General features: G+C 40.8%; 2 protein-coding genes across 6 annotated transcripts in view; one reads left to right on the forward strand and one right to left on the reverse strand.

Moving 5' to 3' along the window:
* The window catches only part of LOC105220076 (neprilysin-3), a 307,341-nt gene that overhangs the window by 78,162 nt on the left and 212,927 nt on the right, over positions 1-16,252 (reverse strand). The gene's annotated exons all lie outside the window — the stretch shown is intronic.
* On the forward strand, positions 14,040-15,119 carry LOC128919997 (uncharacterized). Its single transcript, XM_054226094.1, has 2 exons — positions 14,040-14,138; positions 14,207-15,119. Exons 1-2 carry the CDS (start codon positions 14,131-14,133, stop codon positions 14,769-14,771), a joined length of 573 nt encoding a protein of 190 aa, XP_054082069.1. The 5' UTR covers positions 14,040-14,130; the 3' UTR covers positions 14,772-15,119.

Here is a 16,252-nt window from a genome sequence, read left to right on the forward strand (position 1 = left end):
GTCTCCCTCTTCCTCGGCTTCCACCAGCGGGTACTGCATCGAAAACTTTCAGAGCTGGGGCACTTTCATCCATTCGAACAACATGACCCAGCCAGCGTAGCCGCTGTCTTTTTATTCGCTGGACTATGTCTATGTCGTCGAACAACACATACAGCTCATAATTCCATCTTCTGCGGTATTCGCCGTTGCCAATGTTTAAGGGACCGTAAATCTTCCGCAAAACCTTTCTCTCGAAAACTCCTAGTGCCGTCTCATCGGATGTTGACACCGTCCACGCTTCTGCACCATAAAGTAGGACGGGAATGATGAGGGACTTGTAGAGTTTAGTTTTTGTTCGTCGAGAGAGGACTTTACTTTTCAATTGCCTACTCAGTCCATAGTAGCACCTGTTGGAAATTATCTACAACTTCAAAGTTATGACTGTCAACAGTGACGTGGGAGCCAAGACGCGAATGCGCTGACTGTTTGTTTGATGACAGGAGATATTTCGTCTTGTCCTCGTTCACCACCAGACCCATTCGCTTCGCTTCCTTATCCAGGCGGGAAAAAGCAGAACTAACGGCGCGGGTGTTGTTTCCAATGATATCGATATCATCGGCGTACGCCAGTAGCTGTACACTCTTGTAGAAGATTGTACCTTCTCTATTTAGCTCTGCAGCTCTTATAATTTTCTCCAGCATCAAGTTAAAGAAGTCGCACGATAGCGAGTCACCTTGTCTGAAACCTCGTTTGGTATCGAACGGCTCGGAGAGGTCCTTCCCGATCCTGACGGAGCTTTTGGTGTTGCTCAACGTCAACTTACACAGCCGTATTAGTTTTGCGGGAATACCAAATTCAGACATCGCGGCATAAGGGCAGCTCCTTTTCGAACTGTCGGAAGCAGCTTTAAAGTCGACAAATAGATGGTGTGTGTCGATCCTTTTTTCACGGGTCTTCTCCAAGATTTGGCGCATGGTGAATATCTGGTCAGTTGTTGATTTTCCAGGTCTAAAGCCACACTGATAAGGTCCAATCAGTTTGTTGACGGTGGGCTTTAGTCTTTCACACAGTACGCTCGATAGAACCTTATAAGCGATGTTAAGGAGGCTTATCCCACGATAGTTGGCGCAGATTGTGGGGTCTCCCTTTTTGTGGATTGGGCAGAGTACACTGAGATTCCAATCGTCGGGCATGCTTTCTTCCGACCATATTTCGCAAAGAAGCTGATGCATGCACCTTATCAGCTCTTCGCCGCCGTATTTGAATAGCTCGGCCGGCAATCCATCGGCCCCCGCCGCCTTGTTGTTCTTCAAGCGGGTAATTGCTATTCTAATTTCTTCACGGTCGGGCAATGGAACATCTGTTCCATCGTCGTCGATTGGGGAATCGGGTTCGCCATCTCCTGGTGTTGTACTTTCACTGCCATTCAGCAGGCTGGAGAAGTGTTCCCTCCACAAACACAGTATACTCTGGTCATCAACCACTAGATCACCGCTGGGGGTCCTACAGGAGTGTGCTCCGGTCTTGAAACCTTCAGTTAGTCGCCGGATCTTTTCGTAAAATTTTCGAGCATTACCCCTGTCGGCCAGCTTGTCAAGCTCTTCATACTCACGCATTTCTGCCTCTTTCTTTCTTTTTCTGCAAATGCGTCTCGCTTCCCTCTTCAGCTCTCGGTATCTTTCCCATCCCGCTCGTGTTGCGGTCGATCGCAACATTGCGAGGTAGGCAGTCTGTTTTCTCTCCACTGCGAGACGACAATCCTCATCATACCAGCTGTTTTTTTGGCTTTTCCGAAAGCCAATGGTTTCGGTTGCAGCTGTACGTAAGGAGTTTGATATGCCGTCCCACAGCTCCCTTATACCGAGATGCTGATGAGTGCTCTCAGAGAGCAGGAGTGCAAGTCGAGTAGAAAATTGTTCGGCTGTCGGTTGTGATTGCAGCTTCTCGATGTCGAACTTTCCTTGTGTTTGTTGACGTGTGCGCTTTTCTACACAGAGGCGGGTGCGTATCTTAGCTGCTACAAGATAGTGATCCGAGTCGATGTTGGGACCACGAAGCGTACGCACATCAAAAACACTGGAGACATGTCGTCCATCTATCACAACATGATCGATCTGGTTGCGAGTGATTCGATCCTGGGACAGCCAAGTAGCTTGATGGATTTTCTTATGCTGGAATCTAGTACTACAGATGACCATATTTCGGGCCCCGGCGAAGTCGATCAGCCTCAGACCGTTTGGTGATGTTTCGTCATGGAGGCTGAATTTTCCGACTGTTGTGCCAAAGACACCTTCTTTACCCACCCTAGCGTTGAAATCGCCAAGCACGATTTTGACATCGTGGCGGGGGCAGCGCTACCCCGACTTAAGCCCCAAATAAAGAAGTGCATTTTCATGTGCAAGATCTGCACTATGCATAAGCAGAAGATGCGAACGCAGATTATGGCAGCACTTCCACCTGAACGCTGCAATTTCGCTCTGCCTTTCACTACTACCGGTGTGGATTTTGCTGGGCCTTTCCAGATAAAGGCGTCCATGCTACGATCACCCACGCTCATGAAAGGCTATGTGGCTGTCTTTGTCTGTTTCACGACAAAAGCAGTCCACCTTGAGCTATGTACTAATCTGACGACGGACGCTTTTCTCGCGGCATTTGCTCGCTTCGTCGGACGACGTGGCTTCCCCTCAAAAATCATGAGCGATAATGGCAAAACGTTTATTGGAGCTCAACGAGCGACAGAAAGACAATTTGTGGATTTTATGAAACAAGTCTCACCCGATATTGTGCAAAAATACGCTCCACAAGGTATCAATTGGCAGTTTATTCCTCCAAGCGCTCCTCATATGGGTGGCCTATGGGAATCAGCTGTAAAAAGCTTCAAATCTCATTTTAAGAAGCTGGCTGGCAACTATAAATTTAATTATGAAGAATTCTCAACATTGTTAACCAGAATTGAAGCCGTTCTCAACTCACGGCCTCTCGCTGCACTCTCGCAAGATCCCTCAGACTTCACTGCCCTCACCCCTGGGCATTTTCTTAAAGGAGCGCCCATCCTGGCCATACCTGAGCCAAGCGTGGAGACGCTCTCCTTACAAAACAGATGGGAAAGAATCAAAATTCTCCATCATGAATTAAGTCACCGATGGAAAGGAGATTATTTAAAGGACCTCCACAGAAGGTACCGATGGAAAACATCACAAAAGGCGCCTCAGCTTGGGGATTGTGTCTTGATCAATGATGATTGTCTTCCCCCCACAGAATGGCGGCTTGGTCGCATAGAGAAGCTTCACTACGGCTCCGACGGTCATATTCGCGTAGTCGATCTGCGTACACAAACCGGAATACTAACGAGACCGCTCGTTAAACTATGCTTTTTGCCGACCGCCGATAACATCGAAACGTAAAATCGCAACAAATAAACCGCACAAAACTCAAAAAAACCGAAGAAAAACCGAACGAAAATCAATAAATAACAAAATAATAAATAAATAACGAAAATAAATAAATAATGAATATCTGCTAACACCAACAAAGTGTCATAATTGATCGATCATATGACGATCCACTCTTGCCACATTCCGAGGCATTCATATACATGCCAGAAATTTATTATATTAATAACTCTCTCCCATATAGATTGATATGGACGCGGATATGCCTGCAGCACCAGTGCCAACTATTCGTTCGGCCATCACTGTGCCACGCACTGGTCCTACTCCAGCTCCCCGAAGCAGCACGGCGACACCGCAGACAACACGTTCCACTACGGAACGCCCCACTACGGAACGCCCCCCTCCACCGAATGAAGCACCACGCATACGATGTCCTCTCTGTTGTTGTCCGCACCGCTTGTCCCACTGTCGCATCTTTAAGGGGATGCCACCTCCGCAACGTCAGCGGGTCGCCCAGGCCCATGGTCATTGCCTGAGTTGCCTCGCACCTACACACACAACACAGGAGTGTACGTCCGGCCATCTGTGCAAATATGTATGCTTCCGCATCACACGATGCTGCACCATACCACCCACCACGAAGGCGGGCGACACCCTATTCCACGTACCTGGAGGAGTAACGTACGATTGCAGCGACAGCAGCAGCGAAACCGAGTATCCCATATAGGGGAACACCGTTCGAGACACCGTCCCAACACCTCACAGACCCGACGTTACCCAGCTAGGTTACCATCCCGCCGCCAAAGCGGCCTCAGCACCGTAGTAGCTACGTTGCAGCAACTCCAGCGATTGCTAGGCTGAATATTCGCCTAGGGGGGCCGGGATGGCTAAATGAGTCTCAACAACACAACACGCACAACACAACACAACTAATCACCCTGGACACACACACCATTTCCACATGAAAGTACACATCACTAACACGCTACATTCACCACACTCACCACATCACCACTTACCAGCCTTACAAAAAAAGGCTGATGAAAATGTGCAGGTAACCTACAGTGAGGTCACAAAATCAAACCGCATAGATACGCCGGGAGGTAATCCCACACGCGATAAATGGGTGGAAGTGACAAAAAAGAAGAAACCAATCGAGAAGAGAATCAAATCTAAACCAGATGCCATCATATTAACAAAAAAGGATGGCGCGTCGTACGCTGAGATTCTCCGTAAGATAAAAGGTGACAGCGTCCTCGACGAATTAGGTTCTAACGTAACCTACATTCGAAAAACATTAAAAGGAGACCTACTAATTGAATTAAAAAATCAATCAGAAAAGAAAGCCGAGACTTTTCAAAGTGCCCTAGAGGGGGTGATCGGGAAAATGGCTGTAATACAGCCAAAAACCCACAATGTCACAATTATGTGCAAAGACCTCGATGAGATCACGACCCCGGAAGAAATTTGTGATGCACTAAAAAAGGAATGCGGATTCAATAACGTTGATAAAACAAACGTTAAAAGTATGCGGAAAACCCGAAGCGGTACTCAAATTGCAATAATTTACCTACGTGCTCAGGATGCCAAAACTGCCCTAAAACTAGGCAAAGTAAAAATTGGGTGGTCAATATGCCGCCTCCGCGAACATACACCTATTCCCCGCTGTTTTCGATGCTTTCAGCTGGGTCATATGGCACGCAACTGTAGTAACCCAGCCGACAGGTCCTGCCTTTGTACACGTTGCGGAAGCGAAGGACATGTTGCAAAGGTATGTACTAACACCCCGAACTGCATGCTCTGCAAGGGGGAACATTCGGCCTTGAGCACGATATGTCCCAAGTATCAGGAGATGTTGAAGTCACTTACGAAATGAGGATTTTACAGTTAAACTTAAATCACTGCGCTGCAGCACAAGAATTGCTGAAACAAACTGTGGTAGAAAAGAATATTGACGTCGCCATACTAAGTGAGCAATATTCTCAGCGTTCAGAAAGCACCTGGATAGCAGACGTAACTGGTAAAGCAGCAATATGGTCCTGCAAAGGACAACCTTTTATGTCCTGTGCCAGAGTATCACCAAATGGCTTCACATGGGCGAATTTATATGGTATATACATCGTAAGCTGCTACGCTCGTCCCAGTGCTTCTATCGCAGAATTCGAGAACTTCCTACTGGAGTTGACTCTAGAAACCAGGGGCAAATCGCCTATACTAATAGCGGGCGACTTTAATGCATAGTCGACTGCTTGGGGAAGCAGAAGCACAAATCATCGTGGGCGTCTAGTACTAGAATTTCTAAGCCAAACAAACCTGAGTATCATGAATAGCGGCACGCAAAATACCTTTCAGAAAGGGAAAAAAGGTTCCATAATTGATCTTATGTTTGCGAATGACGCACTCGGCAGGCGCATTAACTGGAGGGTAGAAGACATATATACAAATAGCGACCACATGGCTATTATGGCAGAAGTCTCGTTACCCGGAGAGACGGAAAACCTCAGTAGGAACAGGTGTAACAAGAGAGGCTGGAAGCAAAAAGAGTTTGATTCTGACCTTTTTGTGACTGCCTGGCGCGCAGCAAATGTCCCTTGCGAAGACGCAGCCCACCTGGTATCCGCAGTTAGGAAAGAACTGGTTGCAGCATGCGACGCAACTATGCGCCGGACGGCACATCACACCAAACGAAGGCCAGTATATTGGTGGAACGAAGAAATAGCCACGATCAGAAAGCTTTGCTACTCATCTAGACGTCGCCTACAGCGCAACCAGGGTGGCGAAAACGAAAACAACCTCAAAGAGGTGTTTAAAAGGCATAAGAAACTCCTGAAGACAGCCATTATCAACAGCAAAAGAAAATGCTTTGAAAAGCTTTGTGAAGAAGCGAACGTAGACCCCTGGGGATCAGCGTACAAAATTTGTATGTCAAAATTTAAGAATAAGTCCCAGCCAACTAGAAGCGCATCGTTTATGAGGAAAATCGTCGAAGTATTATTTCCGGTGCATGAACCGATCACCTATGCCGAACAACGAAAATATGCTACTGGGTCACCACTCTTAGTCTCAGAAGAAGAATTATTGGACATATCCAAAAAAATCAAAAGCAGCAAAGCGCCTGGAATAGATGGTATACCCAACATAGCTCTAAAGGAAGCAATAACTGCAAAACCCACCCTGTTCGTTAAAATGTACAACGCATGCATAAAAGAAGGGGTATTCCCCGACCCCTAGAAAGTTCAGCGTTTGGTATTACTCCCAAAACCAAAGAAACCACCAGAAGAACCTTCATCGTATCGACCTCTGTGTATGCTCGACACAATGGGAAAAGTGTACGAAAGCATAATAAGAAACCGCTTGGAGATTGCAATCCAGGAAGCCGGCGGGTTATCGAAAAGACAATACGGCTTCACAAAACGGTGATCCACTATCGATGCACTAAAAGAAGTCGTTAACACTGCAAGGGATGCAGTTAGTGGTAAAAGATGGAAAGGAGGAACCAAAAAATATTGCGCTCTCATCACCCTGGATGTGAAGAATGTCTTCAATTCAGCGAAATGGACAAATATAATCAAAGTTTTACATGAAATACACGTCCCTCAATACCTAGTAAAAATAATAATGAGTTATTTTGAAAACAGAAGGCTGATATTCGACACAGACGAAGGCACAATGAGCTACTCCATTACGAGTGGAGTACCGCAAGGATCGGTTTTAGGCCCCCTCTTGTGGAACCTCATGTATGACGGGGTGCTGCGAAGACACCAACCAAAAACCGTGAAATTAATAGCATATGCCGACGACCTCGTAGTGGTAGCAGTGGCAAAGCATCTTGATGACCTACGGAGCAAATGCAATGAATGCATAAATGGTCTACGGCAATGGTTTTCCTCCCAGAGTTTGGAGCTAGCAGAGCATAAAACGGAAGTCTTGCTCATAAGCACACGGAAATTTGAAGAAACCATAACTCTCACTATAGGGGATTGTGAGATTACTTCACAACCACAGTTAAAGTATTTGGGGGTAATACTAGACTCTAGACTTAAATTCAAGGAGCACTTGGCGCACACGTCAAACAAAGCAAATAAAATATATAACGCTCTATCTAGAATGATGGCGAATAGAGGATGCATCCGCTCCAGTCGACGACTGTTAATTGCAAAGGCGATGATTTCCGTAATTTTGTATGCGGCTCCGATATGGATCCAGGCATTAGACATTAAAGCGTATGCTAGACCAGTTAACGCAGTACATAGGCTGTCGGCAATCCGAGTAATTAGTGCTTTCCGAACCATATCCAGTGATGCTGCTGAAGTTTTAGCCAGCATGCCGCCTATTGATATCCAGGGTGATGAACTAGCTCGACTGTATAAACTATCAGCTCCCCCCTCTGAGACTAAAAAACTAGAAGAGAGAAAAATGAGCATTACAAAGTGGCAGCAACGGTGGGAAACCTCAACCAAAGGACGGTGGACCCATAGACTAATACCGGACATCCATTCGTGGACACATAGGGAACATGGGGACCTGGATTTCCACCTGACCCAAATATTAAGTGGTCACGGGTGCTTCAGAAGCTACCTGTACAAATTCCGTTGTGATGTTAGTCCGTATTGTCCAATATGTGTAGAATCTGTAGAAGACTCGGAACACGTATTTTTTCATTGTCCACGCTTTTCAAATATAAGGGAAAAGATGAAAACAAACTTAGGTGGTAGCTTAATGGTGGAAAATTTGACTGCACTTATGTGTCAGTCCTCTAAAAAATGGAAAGCTGTTAGCGAAGCGGCAGCATTAATCATGACAGAACTGAGACATCTCCAACAGATTAGGCGTCAGTCAGTCCGCGCTATAGAGGAGACTTAAAATGTCTTGTCACTCCCACGAAGTAATACCTTATCCGGTGGTCCCGTGGGAGAGTCTTGTGTTGGGAGTAGGTTAGGTTTAGCGGATTAAAGTTCCGCACTCCGGCTTTCGATGCTTCCCCCTACTATAAAAAAAAAAAAAAAAAAAAAAAAAAAAACCACTTACCATCCACATCATACAACACTCAAGAGCGCGCTACACATCAATACTACACACCGATACACCACTACACACACATACATCAGCACGATAACAGCACGAACGAGGACACCCCACCGGCCACATAATTTAATACAAAAAGGGATCACATAGGCGATCTCCCCCTCTCTTTTTCGATACGCCGTCGAGTACAAGTCGTCACGTGACATCGTTTTGAATTATATTTGAATTATCCCTCCTAATAATTATATCATTTGAGAATTAATTTAAATCCGTTAATAAAAACTATAAGTTTGATCAAGTACGAATCTATTCGGGAAGTGGATATTTGTTTTATTTGGGAACAGGTGTGAGTGTATAACCAAAAGGTGAGTGCGGGTCAATAAAACGTCTACTAAAAGAGTTAGATATAGAGTCATATATACCAAAGTGATCATGATGACGAGCAGATTTGAAATTCGGATGTCTGTCACGTAATGTGAACAAAACTATAATACTCTGTGCAACAGGTTGCCAGAGTATAAAAATAATGTGATAAAAATCTACATTTTTATACTCTCGCAACAAAAGTTGCTACGAGAGTATTATAGTTTTGTTCACATAACGGTTGTTTGTAACACCTAAAACTAAAAGAGTTAGATATAGAGTCATATATACCAAAGTGATCATGATGACGAGCAGATTTGAAATCCGGATGTCTGCCCGTCCGTCCGTCTGTCCGTCTGTGCAAGCTGTAACTTGAGTAAAAATTAAGATATCTTGACGAAACTTGGCACAAATATTCCTTGGCACCATAAGAAGATCAAGTTCGAAAATGGGCAGAATCGGACCATTGCCACGCCCACTAAATGGCGAAAACCGAAAACACATAAAGTGCCATTACTAAGCCATAAATAAAGCTATGGAAATAAAATTTGGTATGAATTATAGTACTATGAAGGGGCATATTTGGATGTAGTTTTTTGGGGAAGTGGGCGTGGCCCCGCCCCCTCTAAGTTTTTTGTACATATCTCGCAAACCAATAAAGCTATATAAACCAAACTTTCTGCAGTCGTTTTTTGAGCCACTTCCTAATACAGTGCAAAAATGAAAGAAATCAGATAATAACCACGCCCACCTCCCATACAAAAGTTAGGTTGAAAATTACTAAAAGTGGGTTAACTCATTAACGAAAATCGTCAGAAACACTAAATTTCACATAAGAAATGGCAGATGGAAGCTGCACACAGATTTTTTTACAAAATGGAAAATGGTCGTGGCGTCAATGAAACTTGGTTTGTAATAGTTTCCTTACCTCCCTATAATATGTTGTGAAAATTGGCCAAATCGCTTCACAACCACGCCTACTTCCTATATACCAGAACTTTGAAGACAATCTGAATCGTTTACTTTACAATATATAAAGTAAGTACTAGTGAAGATATCGGTGCATAACTTTGCACAAATACTATGTTAATAGTGTGGCAGCCCGATTCTAAAAATCGCCATATGTTTTTAAGGCCCCATATATCGAACACGAGGACCTCAAAATGTGACATTTTCAGTTGAAAATTAGTTTGGGATGCAAGCAGATCTCTACAAATATTTTTTTTGATTAATGTTGACACAAATGTCCAAGAACGATTTTATCGATCAGTGCCTGACCCTAGAGACATTCCCGCAAATTCGGCTCAAAAAGTGACATTTTTAGTTGAGAATAAGTTTGGGATGCAAACAGATTGTTTACATGACTTAGAAACATGCAACAACATCTCACAAAAACGTCATCACATCACATTACATCACGCATCACATCATTACATCTCAATGCAGCAGGTTACAACCCACACCACTACACACGCACGCATCATACACAGCGTCTAACATCGCTCATCGTAAAACACAACAACCACAGGATCATCAACGAATTGAGTCCGATATTCACCACCAAAATCATTAAAAGGGATAGATCCCAACGGGATCTTCCTCATTCGATTCTATCCGTGAACCAGGACGCTCGCTATCAACCCGGTTTAATATCGTTTATTACCAGCAAGGAATCTCATTCCGTCCGTCCATCCTGACTGGATACGGACATCCGTTCTAGTGCGCTGTGTGTGTGTGCGGTGACTCATCGTATTTCAACTAAGTTATTAAAGATAAACCAAATTGTTTTCGACGAAAGTCAATATAATTTTTGTTCATATTAGAATAAATTAATTCGAAAATTTAATAATAAATAATTACAGTCGACTCTCATTAATTCAAACTTGCGATAATTCGAACCTCTCTATAATTCAAAGTTATCACGAGTTCTACTCTTTATATTTCGAACTAAATCAATACATTTTCATACACTTGGTAATTCGAACGAAATCATTGCTATTTAACAAAACGACGCGTTAATTCGAACTCATCAGCGTCCAACACTCGATAATTCAAAGTTGCAGAGAGAAGAGGCGGAAAGATTGTAAGTACATTTTGCGACAAGTTCAAACGAGCCTTTGTTTTTGTTATGATTAGTTTGACTATTTGACGCACACACTTCTCACGAATTGGTTTGTTTAGTTATTCAGTTACTGTTACTCTTTCGTTGGTATGCAGATTAAAAGTTAGCGTTAGTTATGAGCCCTAGAAAGTATAAATGTTTGACGATTGCTATGTGAGTTTTTCTGATTTTGTTCAAGTGGATGAAAATGTTGCTGTCTCAGGTTCACTAACCGATGGCGAAATTTTATCTGCGACAGATACGCAAAGTAACGATGAAGATGAGGGCGATACATCGGAATCTTTGGAAGAGGTGTCAGTTAAGGAAGCAAGATCCTCATTTGATACCTTACAAAGCTTCTGTCTACAAAAGTGATGAAAAAGCATTTCAGGTACTTTTCCTCTTAAAAAAAGTTATTGAGCAGTGTGAGCAGCAGAATTGTGCTTTAAAGCAAACTAGTATAACAAAAGTTCTTTCGAGATATTAATTAATTCACATTACGAATACATGTATGTACACGAATGTACCTCTTAATTCTTGTCATTTTTATATTAATAAATAAAAATTAACCAACACTCAATAATTCAAAGTTTTATTTATTTTCTCTCACAAATTTCGAACCATTTGATATTTCAAACACTCGATTATTCGTAATATTTCAAGAGTCCCACGAGTTTCGAATTAACGAGAGTCGACTGTATAACGTTTAACGAATCTTGAGTGTTTGCGCTTTCACTTTCGATTCATACTTTCCGCACGTAAGTATACCAGTGTCATTCGTATACAAATGGTCCTTCGAGCCTACCGAAAAGGCAGCTAAAGTGAAACACCACAAAAAATATTAATTAAAAATTAATAAATACATTTGTGCATACATGTAAAAAAAAAATCGAAAGATTTAAAAGTGCAAAACAATAAAAAAGTGGTAGCTGCAAGCAAAACCAAAAGGATTGAAAAAAAAAATCATACATTCACGTACATACGAATTTACAAAATGAAAAACTAAAGTGCACAAAGTTAACAAGCGAAAGTGCAGTGTAAGAAGCAAAAAAGTGGTAAAATAATCAAAACTACACAAACCAAATTGTAATAAACGGGTGCGATATAACATAAAACAGAGGTCAACAACCTCAACTCTACAACTACATAAACGGGCGCGATAAAATACAAATTACTAAAACTAAAACTAACTAACTAAAAGAGACTAAAAAAAAATTACAAAAACAATAATAAGAAGGAATAAGTCTACACCAGCAAACAACGAAGGTAGAAAACAACAATTCAAAAGAGACACCGTGGGACAACGTGGGACACACAACAAGGAACAAGGAACAAAACGATATACAGAGAGCACACATACATAAGTACCACCAAAACCCTTGGCGGAAAACAAAGTGAGTCCGTTCCATTACATATTAAATTATAAAAATTTAAATAGGTATGCCCATATGTATGTTGACGGTATTTCGGTACACCGTTAATTACAAAAATTTCACCGAACTGTTATTAATAACCGCACAACAGTTCGGTTAAAGCTGTACCAAAATAACAAAAAAAAGTAACTGCCTCTTTGCTTATTTGTGTACAAAAAATTACAAAGACAAGTATTAAATACATACTTGCAATTTTTCAGCGATACCCCTTGAGCTAATAAAGCAACAAGCAGGATCGCCTATATAAAAGCAAAAGCAGAATACAACAAGAAAATATATACACATAGCCAATAAAGTCTGCGTTCACCTGACACATTTTTTTAAGTGAAGTAAAAACACTATATTAATAAGCAATTCAGTTTAAATTTTTTACATGTATTTCTTATTTATATTCTTCAGTTCAAAATACAAAAACAAAAATGTATATTCCTCTTTTCATTTTTGTGATAACGGGATTTTAGTGTAACAACAATTAAACATAGGCACCACAAAGTCTGCGTTCAGTTTGCTTAAATTGGAAATACCGTTTTTTTTCACGAATTTGTTTCTTCTTTTTGCGTAGGTTCTATTGTGTTTTAATATAATTAATCGTTTAAAGAGCTCGAGACGCGTTTTAATAATATTTCAAAAAATGGAAACCAAAGGAAAAGAAATTAGTCTGTCGGAAAGAAAAATGATCATTAAGTTGTGGAAAGATGGTGAAAGTTTCAGAAAAATTGGGCAAACTATTGGAAGAGCGTATCCCTCGGTCCAGCGTGTAGTAAACAATTTCAAAAAAACCGGAATTTTAACGTCAAAACCGCGATCTGGCCGTCCAAAAATATTATCAGTGCGGGAAGAACGCAAAATAATAAATATGGTGAAAGTTAACCCTCGAATTACGTCCACAAATATTATTGAAAACGTAAATATAACCTTTAAAAAAACAATTTGTGCCGAAACTGCTAGAAAAGTTTTACGAAAAAGTTCACTTGTAAACAGACGAAAGCGCATTGAATTTGCTCATAATCATATAAATAAGTCTCCGGAGTTCTGGAATCAAGTGATATTTTCGGATGAAAGTAAATTTTGTATTTTTGGCATAAAAGGTCGACAAATTGTGTGGCGTAAATCAGGAACTGCCCTTGAAAAACAAAATCTTGTTGGTACAGTGAAACACGGTGGTGGTGGAATTATGGTGTGGGGTTGCATGGCGGCTGGTGGTGTGGGTCAGCTTGAATTTATTGAATCCATAATGGATAAATGGGGTTATTTGACCATTCTAAAAAAAATTTGAAACAAAGTGCAGAGAATCTTGGATTATCTTCGACGTTTAGGTTCCAACAAGATAATGATCCGAAACATACTGTTCATTGTTAGACTTTGGCTCTTATACAATGCTCCTAGACAGCTTAATACATACATATTACCAACACAAATACATACATATGTGCATAGCCAAAATTACATGCTCCTCTACTTAAAACTCTGTCGCGAAACATATTGAACGTATGTAAATACAAAAAAAGCCATTTACGCGTACGGCTTTGCAAATTTCGCATATATGTACATCTACTGAAAGTACAAAAAGTAATACCTGCTTACATACTTAGTCTGTGTCCCGAAACACACCACAAAATAAACCACAAAACTAATATTTACATAAGTCAAGTATGGTCGACTTCCTAAACGCAGGTTGCAATGCATATTTACAATGCATATAGTTCCTAAAGTCAATTTCTGAATTGAATTTGAATTTCTGACAACGCCTAATGTTCCTAATTAGTTGGCAACTCAGTTTTAAACGCATCAGATGTTTAAAGCGTGCATCAATTTTATTTGGTATGCAGAATAGACAATGGCAGAGTATGTAATTTTTATTTATTGTAACTAATTTAAATTGTGTTATCATTTCGTTTTATCTTATATTATAGAGAAAAAAAGTGGACACACGAGCGGAAGAAGTTATTAATAACAACAAGGCTTCGTCATGAAGCAGAATTTTCCGGCAAAAAAAGGAAGAGAAATACAATTTGGGAGTCGATTTTAAGGGAAATGAGGGACGTTGAGAGCTCGTTTCCATTTTCAAGAGATGAAATAGCGAGGTGTTTTCTCAACATAATGGGGACTTATAAGCGTATAAAAAAAAGAAACAGTACTTCAGGCGAAGCAGCATCCAATTGGGAATATTGTAGTGAAATCGATGAAGTGTTTGGGAGTCGTTCAAGTATTGAAGTGCCATTAGAAATGACCGAGTATTCTATAATTTCATTGGAAAGTCCTTCCACCACAGCAACAATTGACGGAATGGATGTAACACCTACAACATCAGTTAAAAGAAAGAGAAATGACGTAATCGAATTCTTAGAGAAAGAATCCGAAAAGGAAAACGAAGCTATAAATAAGCTTATAAAAATAGAAAGTGAAAGACTTGAAATTGAAAAAGAAAAACTTAAAGAATTAAAGCAACTACGGGCTTTATTTGAAAACCCAGGATAGTTTATAAATAATATAAATTATTACTATTATATAATTATAAGAAATATATATATATATATATGTTATAGTTTTGAAAGTTCCTATCTTATGAAATAAAATACATTTATGTTCATGTTATTCAAATTGTGGTTTTTATTTTAGAATTGTCGTTTAATTCAGCTTGAAAACAACGCTGCCAGGGCATTTCGTTTTTGTTGGGCTTCATCTCTTTGCAATGATGGAACACTAACTTCAGATGTTTGGGCCTCCTCTTCGTCCAATTCTATGCAATCAATGTTTTGCTGACCTCCATTGATTATAATCACGTTATGTATTATCATGCATGTTAATACAATAATTTTTGGAATATGAGCGAGCTGTACACCAATAAATTTTAAAATTCTGAACTTTTGTTTTAATATCCCGAACGCCTGTTCAACAAAAACTCGGTAATTGCTTAAAATAGTGTTAAATTTGCTCTGCTGCGATGTTAAAAAACCATTATCCCGATATGGCATCATGAGAAACGTTTCTAGCGGATAAGCTGCGTCGCCTAAGAAGTGGTGATTTGGTGGAATTTTTAATTCACCGCTTACTTGTGCTCTACGAAATGGGCTCCTTTGCCACACTGATGCGTCATGACATCATCCGGGACAGCCGACAAAGACGTCCAGAAATTTCATATCGCTGTCAACAATGGCCTATACAAATTGTTTATTATAATTTGACTAGAGATGAGTATACATGTGTGATTACCTGTGCAATGATGGAAAACGTCCCTTTTCTGTTATAGAAACTTATTGCATCGTTTTTTGGTTGTGATATGGGAATGTGCGTTCCATCAATGCATCCTAATACAAAAGGAAATATATTGTGGCGACGTTGAGAAAACCCATCGGCGATCTTTTTTTGAGCTGCAGTAGTAGTTGGAAATTTTATTATTGTCGATTTTAGACGACATATAAGTTTAAGGATTTTAATAAATGCTCTATAAGTGGCGCCCATTCCTACATCAAATCTGTCACTAATTTGTCGAAATGATGTATTATTGGCAAGCTTCCAAATTGTCAAATGTCCATGGAAGTCCACTGCAGTACGACCTGTTGATGATTCGGTCCACATTGGTTGTAGCATAGTCATCAGCCTCTGAAATTGCAGCGAACACGTTTTATGTTATCCATATTTGAAATTCAATTGTGTACTTACCTTGAACGTGCTTCTTCGCATCCGAAAATGGGAATAAAATATATCGTCTTCCATCAATACAACAGATTCACAAAAATTTTTATTTTTCAATACCTTTCTTCTTGTTAAATTCAAAGTCCTTAATAAAAACTGCTGTTTCTTTTTTATACTCTCGCAACCTGTTGCACAGAGTATAATAGTTTTGTTCACCTAACGGTTGTTTGTGTCACCAAGAAATATATGAGCTAGATATGAGGTTATCTATACATAAATGATCAGGATGACGAGTGGATTTGAAATCCGGATGTCTGTCCGTC

Source organism: Zeugodacus cucurbitae, chromosome 2, assembly GCF_028554725.1.
Source record: "Zeugodacus cucurbitae isolate PBARC_wt_2022May chromosome 2, idZeuCucr1.2, whole genome shotgun sequence".
NCBI classification, from domain to species: Eukaryota; Metazoa; Arthropoda; class Insecta; order Diptera; family Tephritidae; genus Zeugodacus; species Zeugodacus cucurbitae.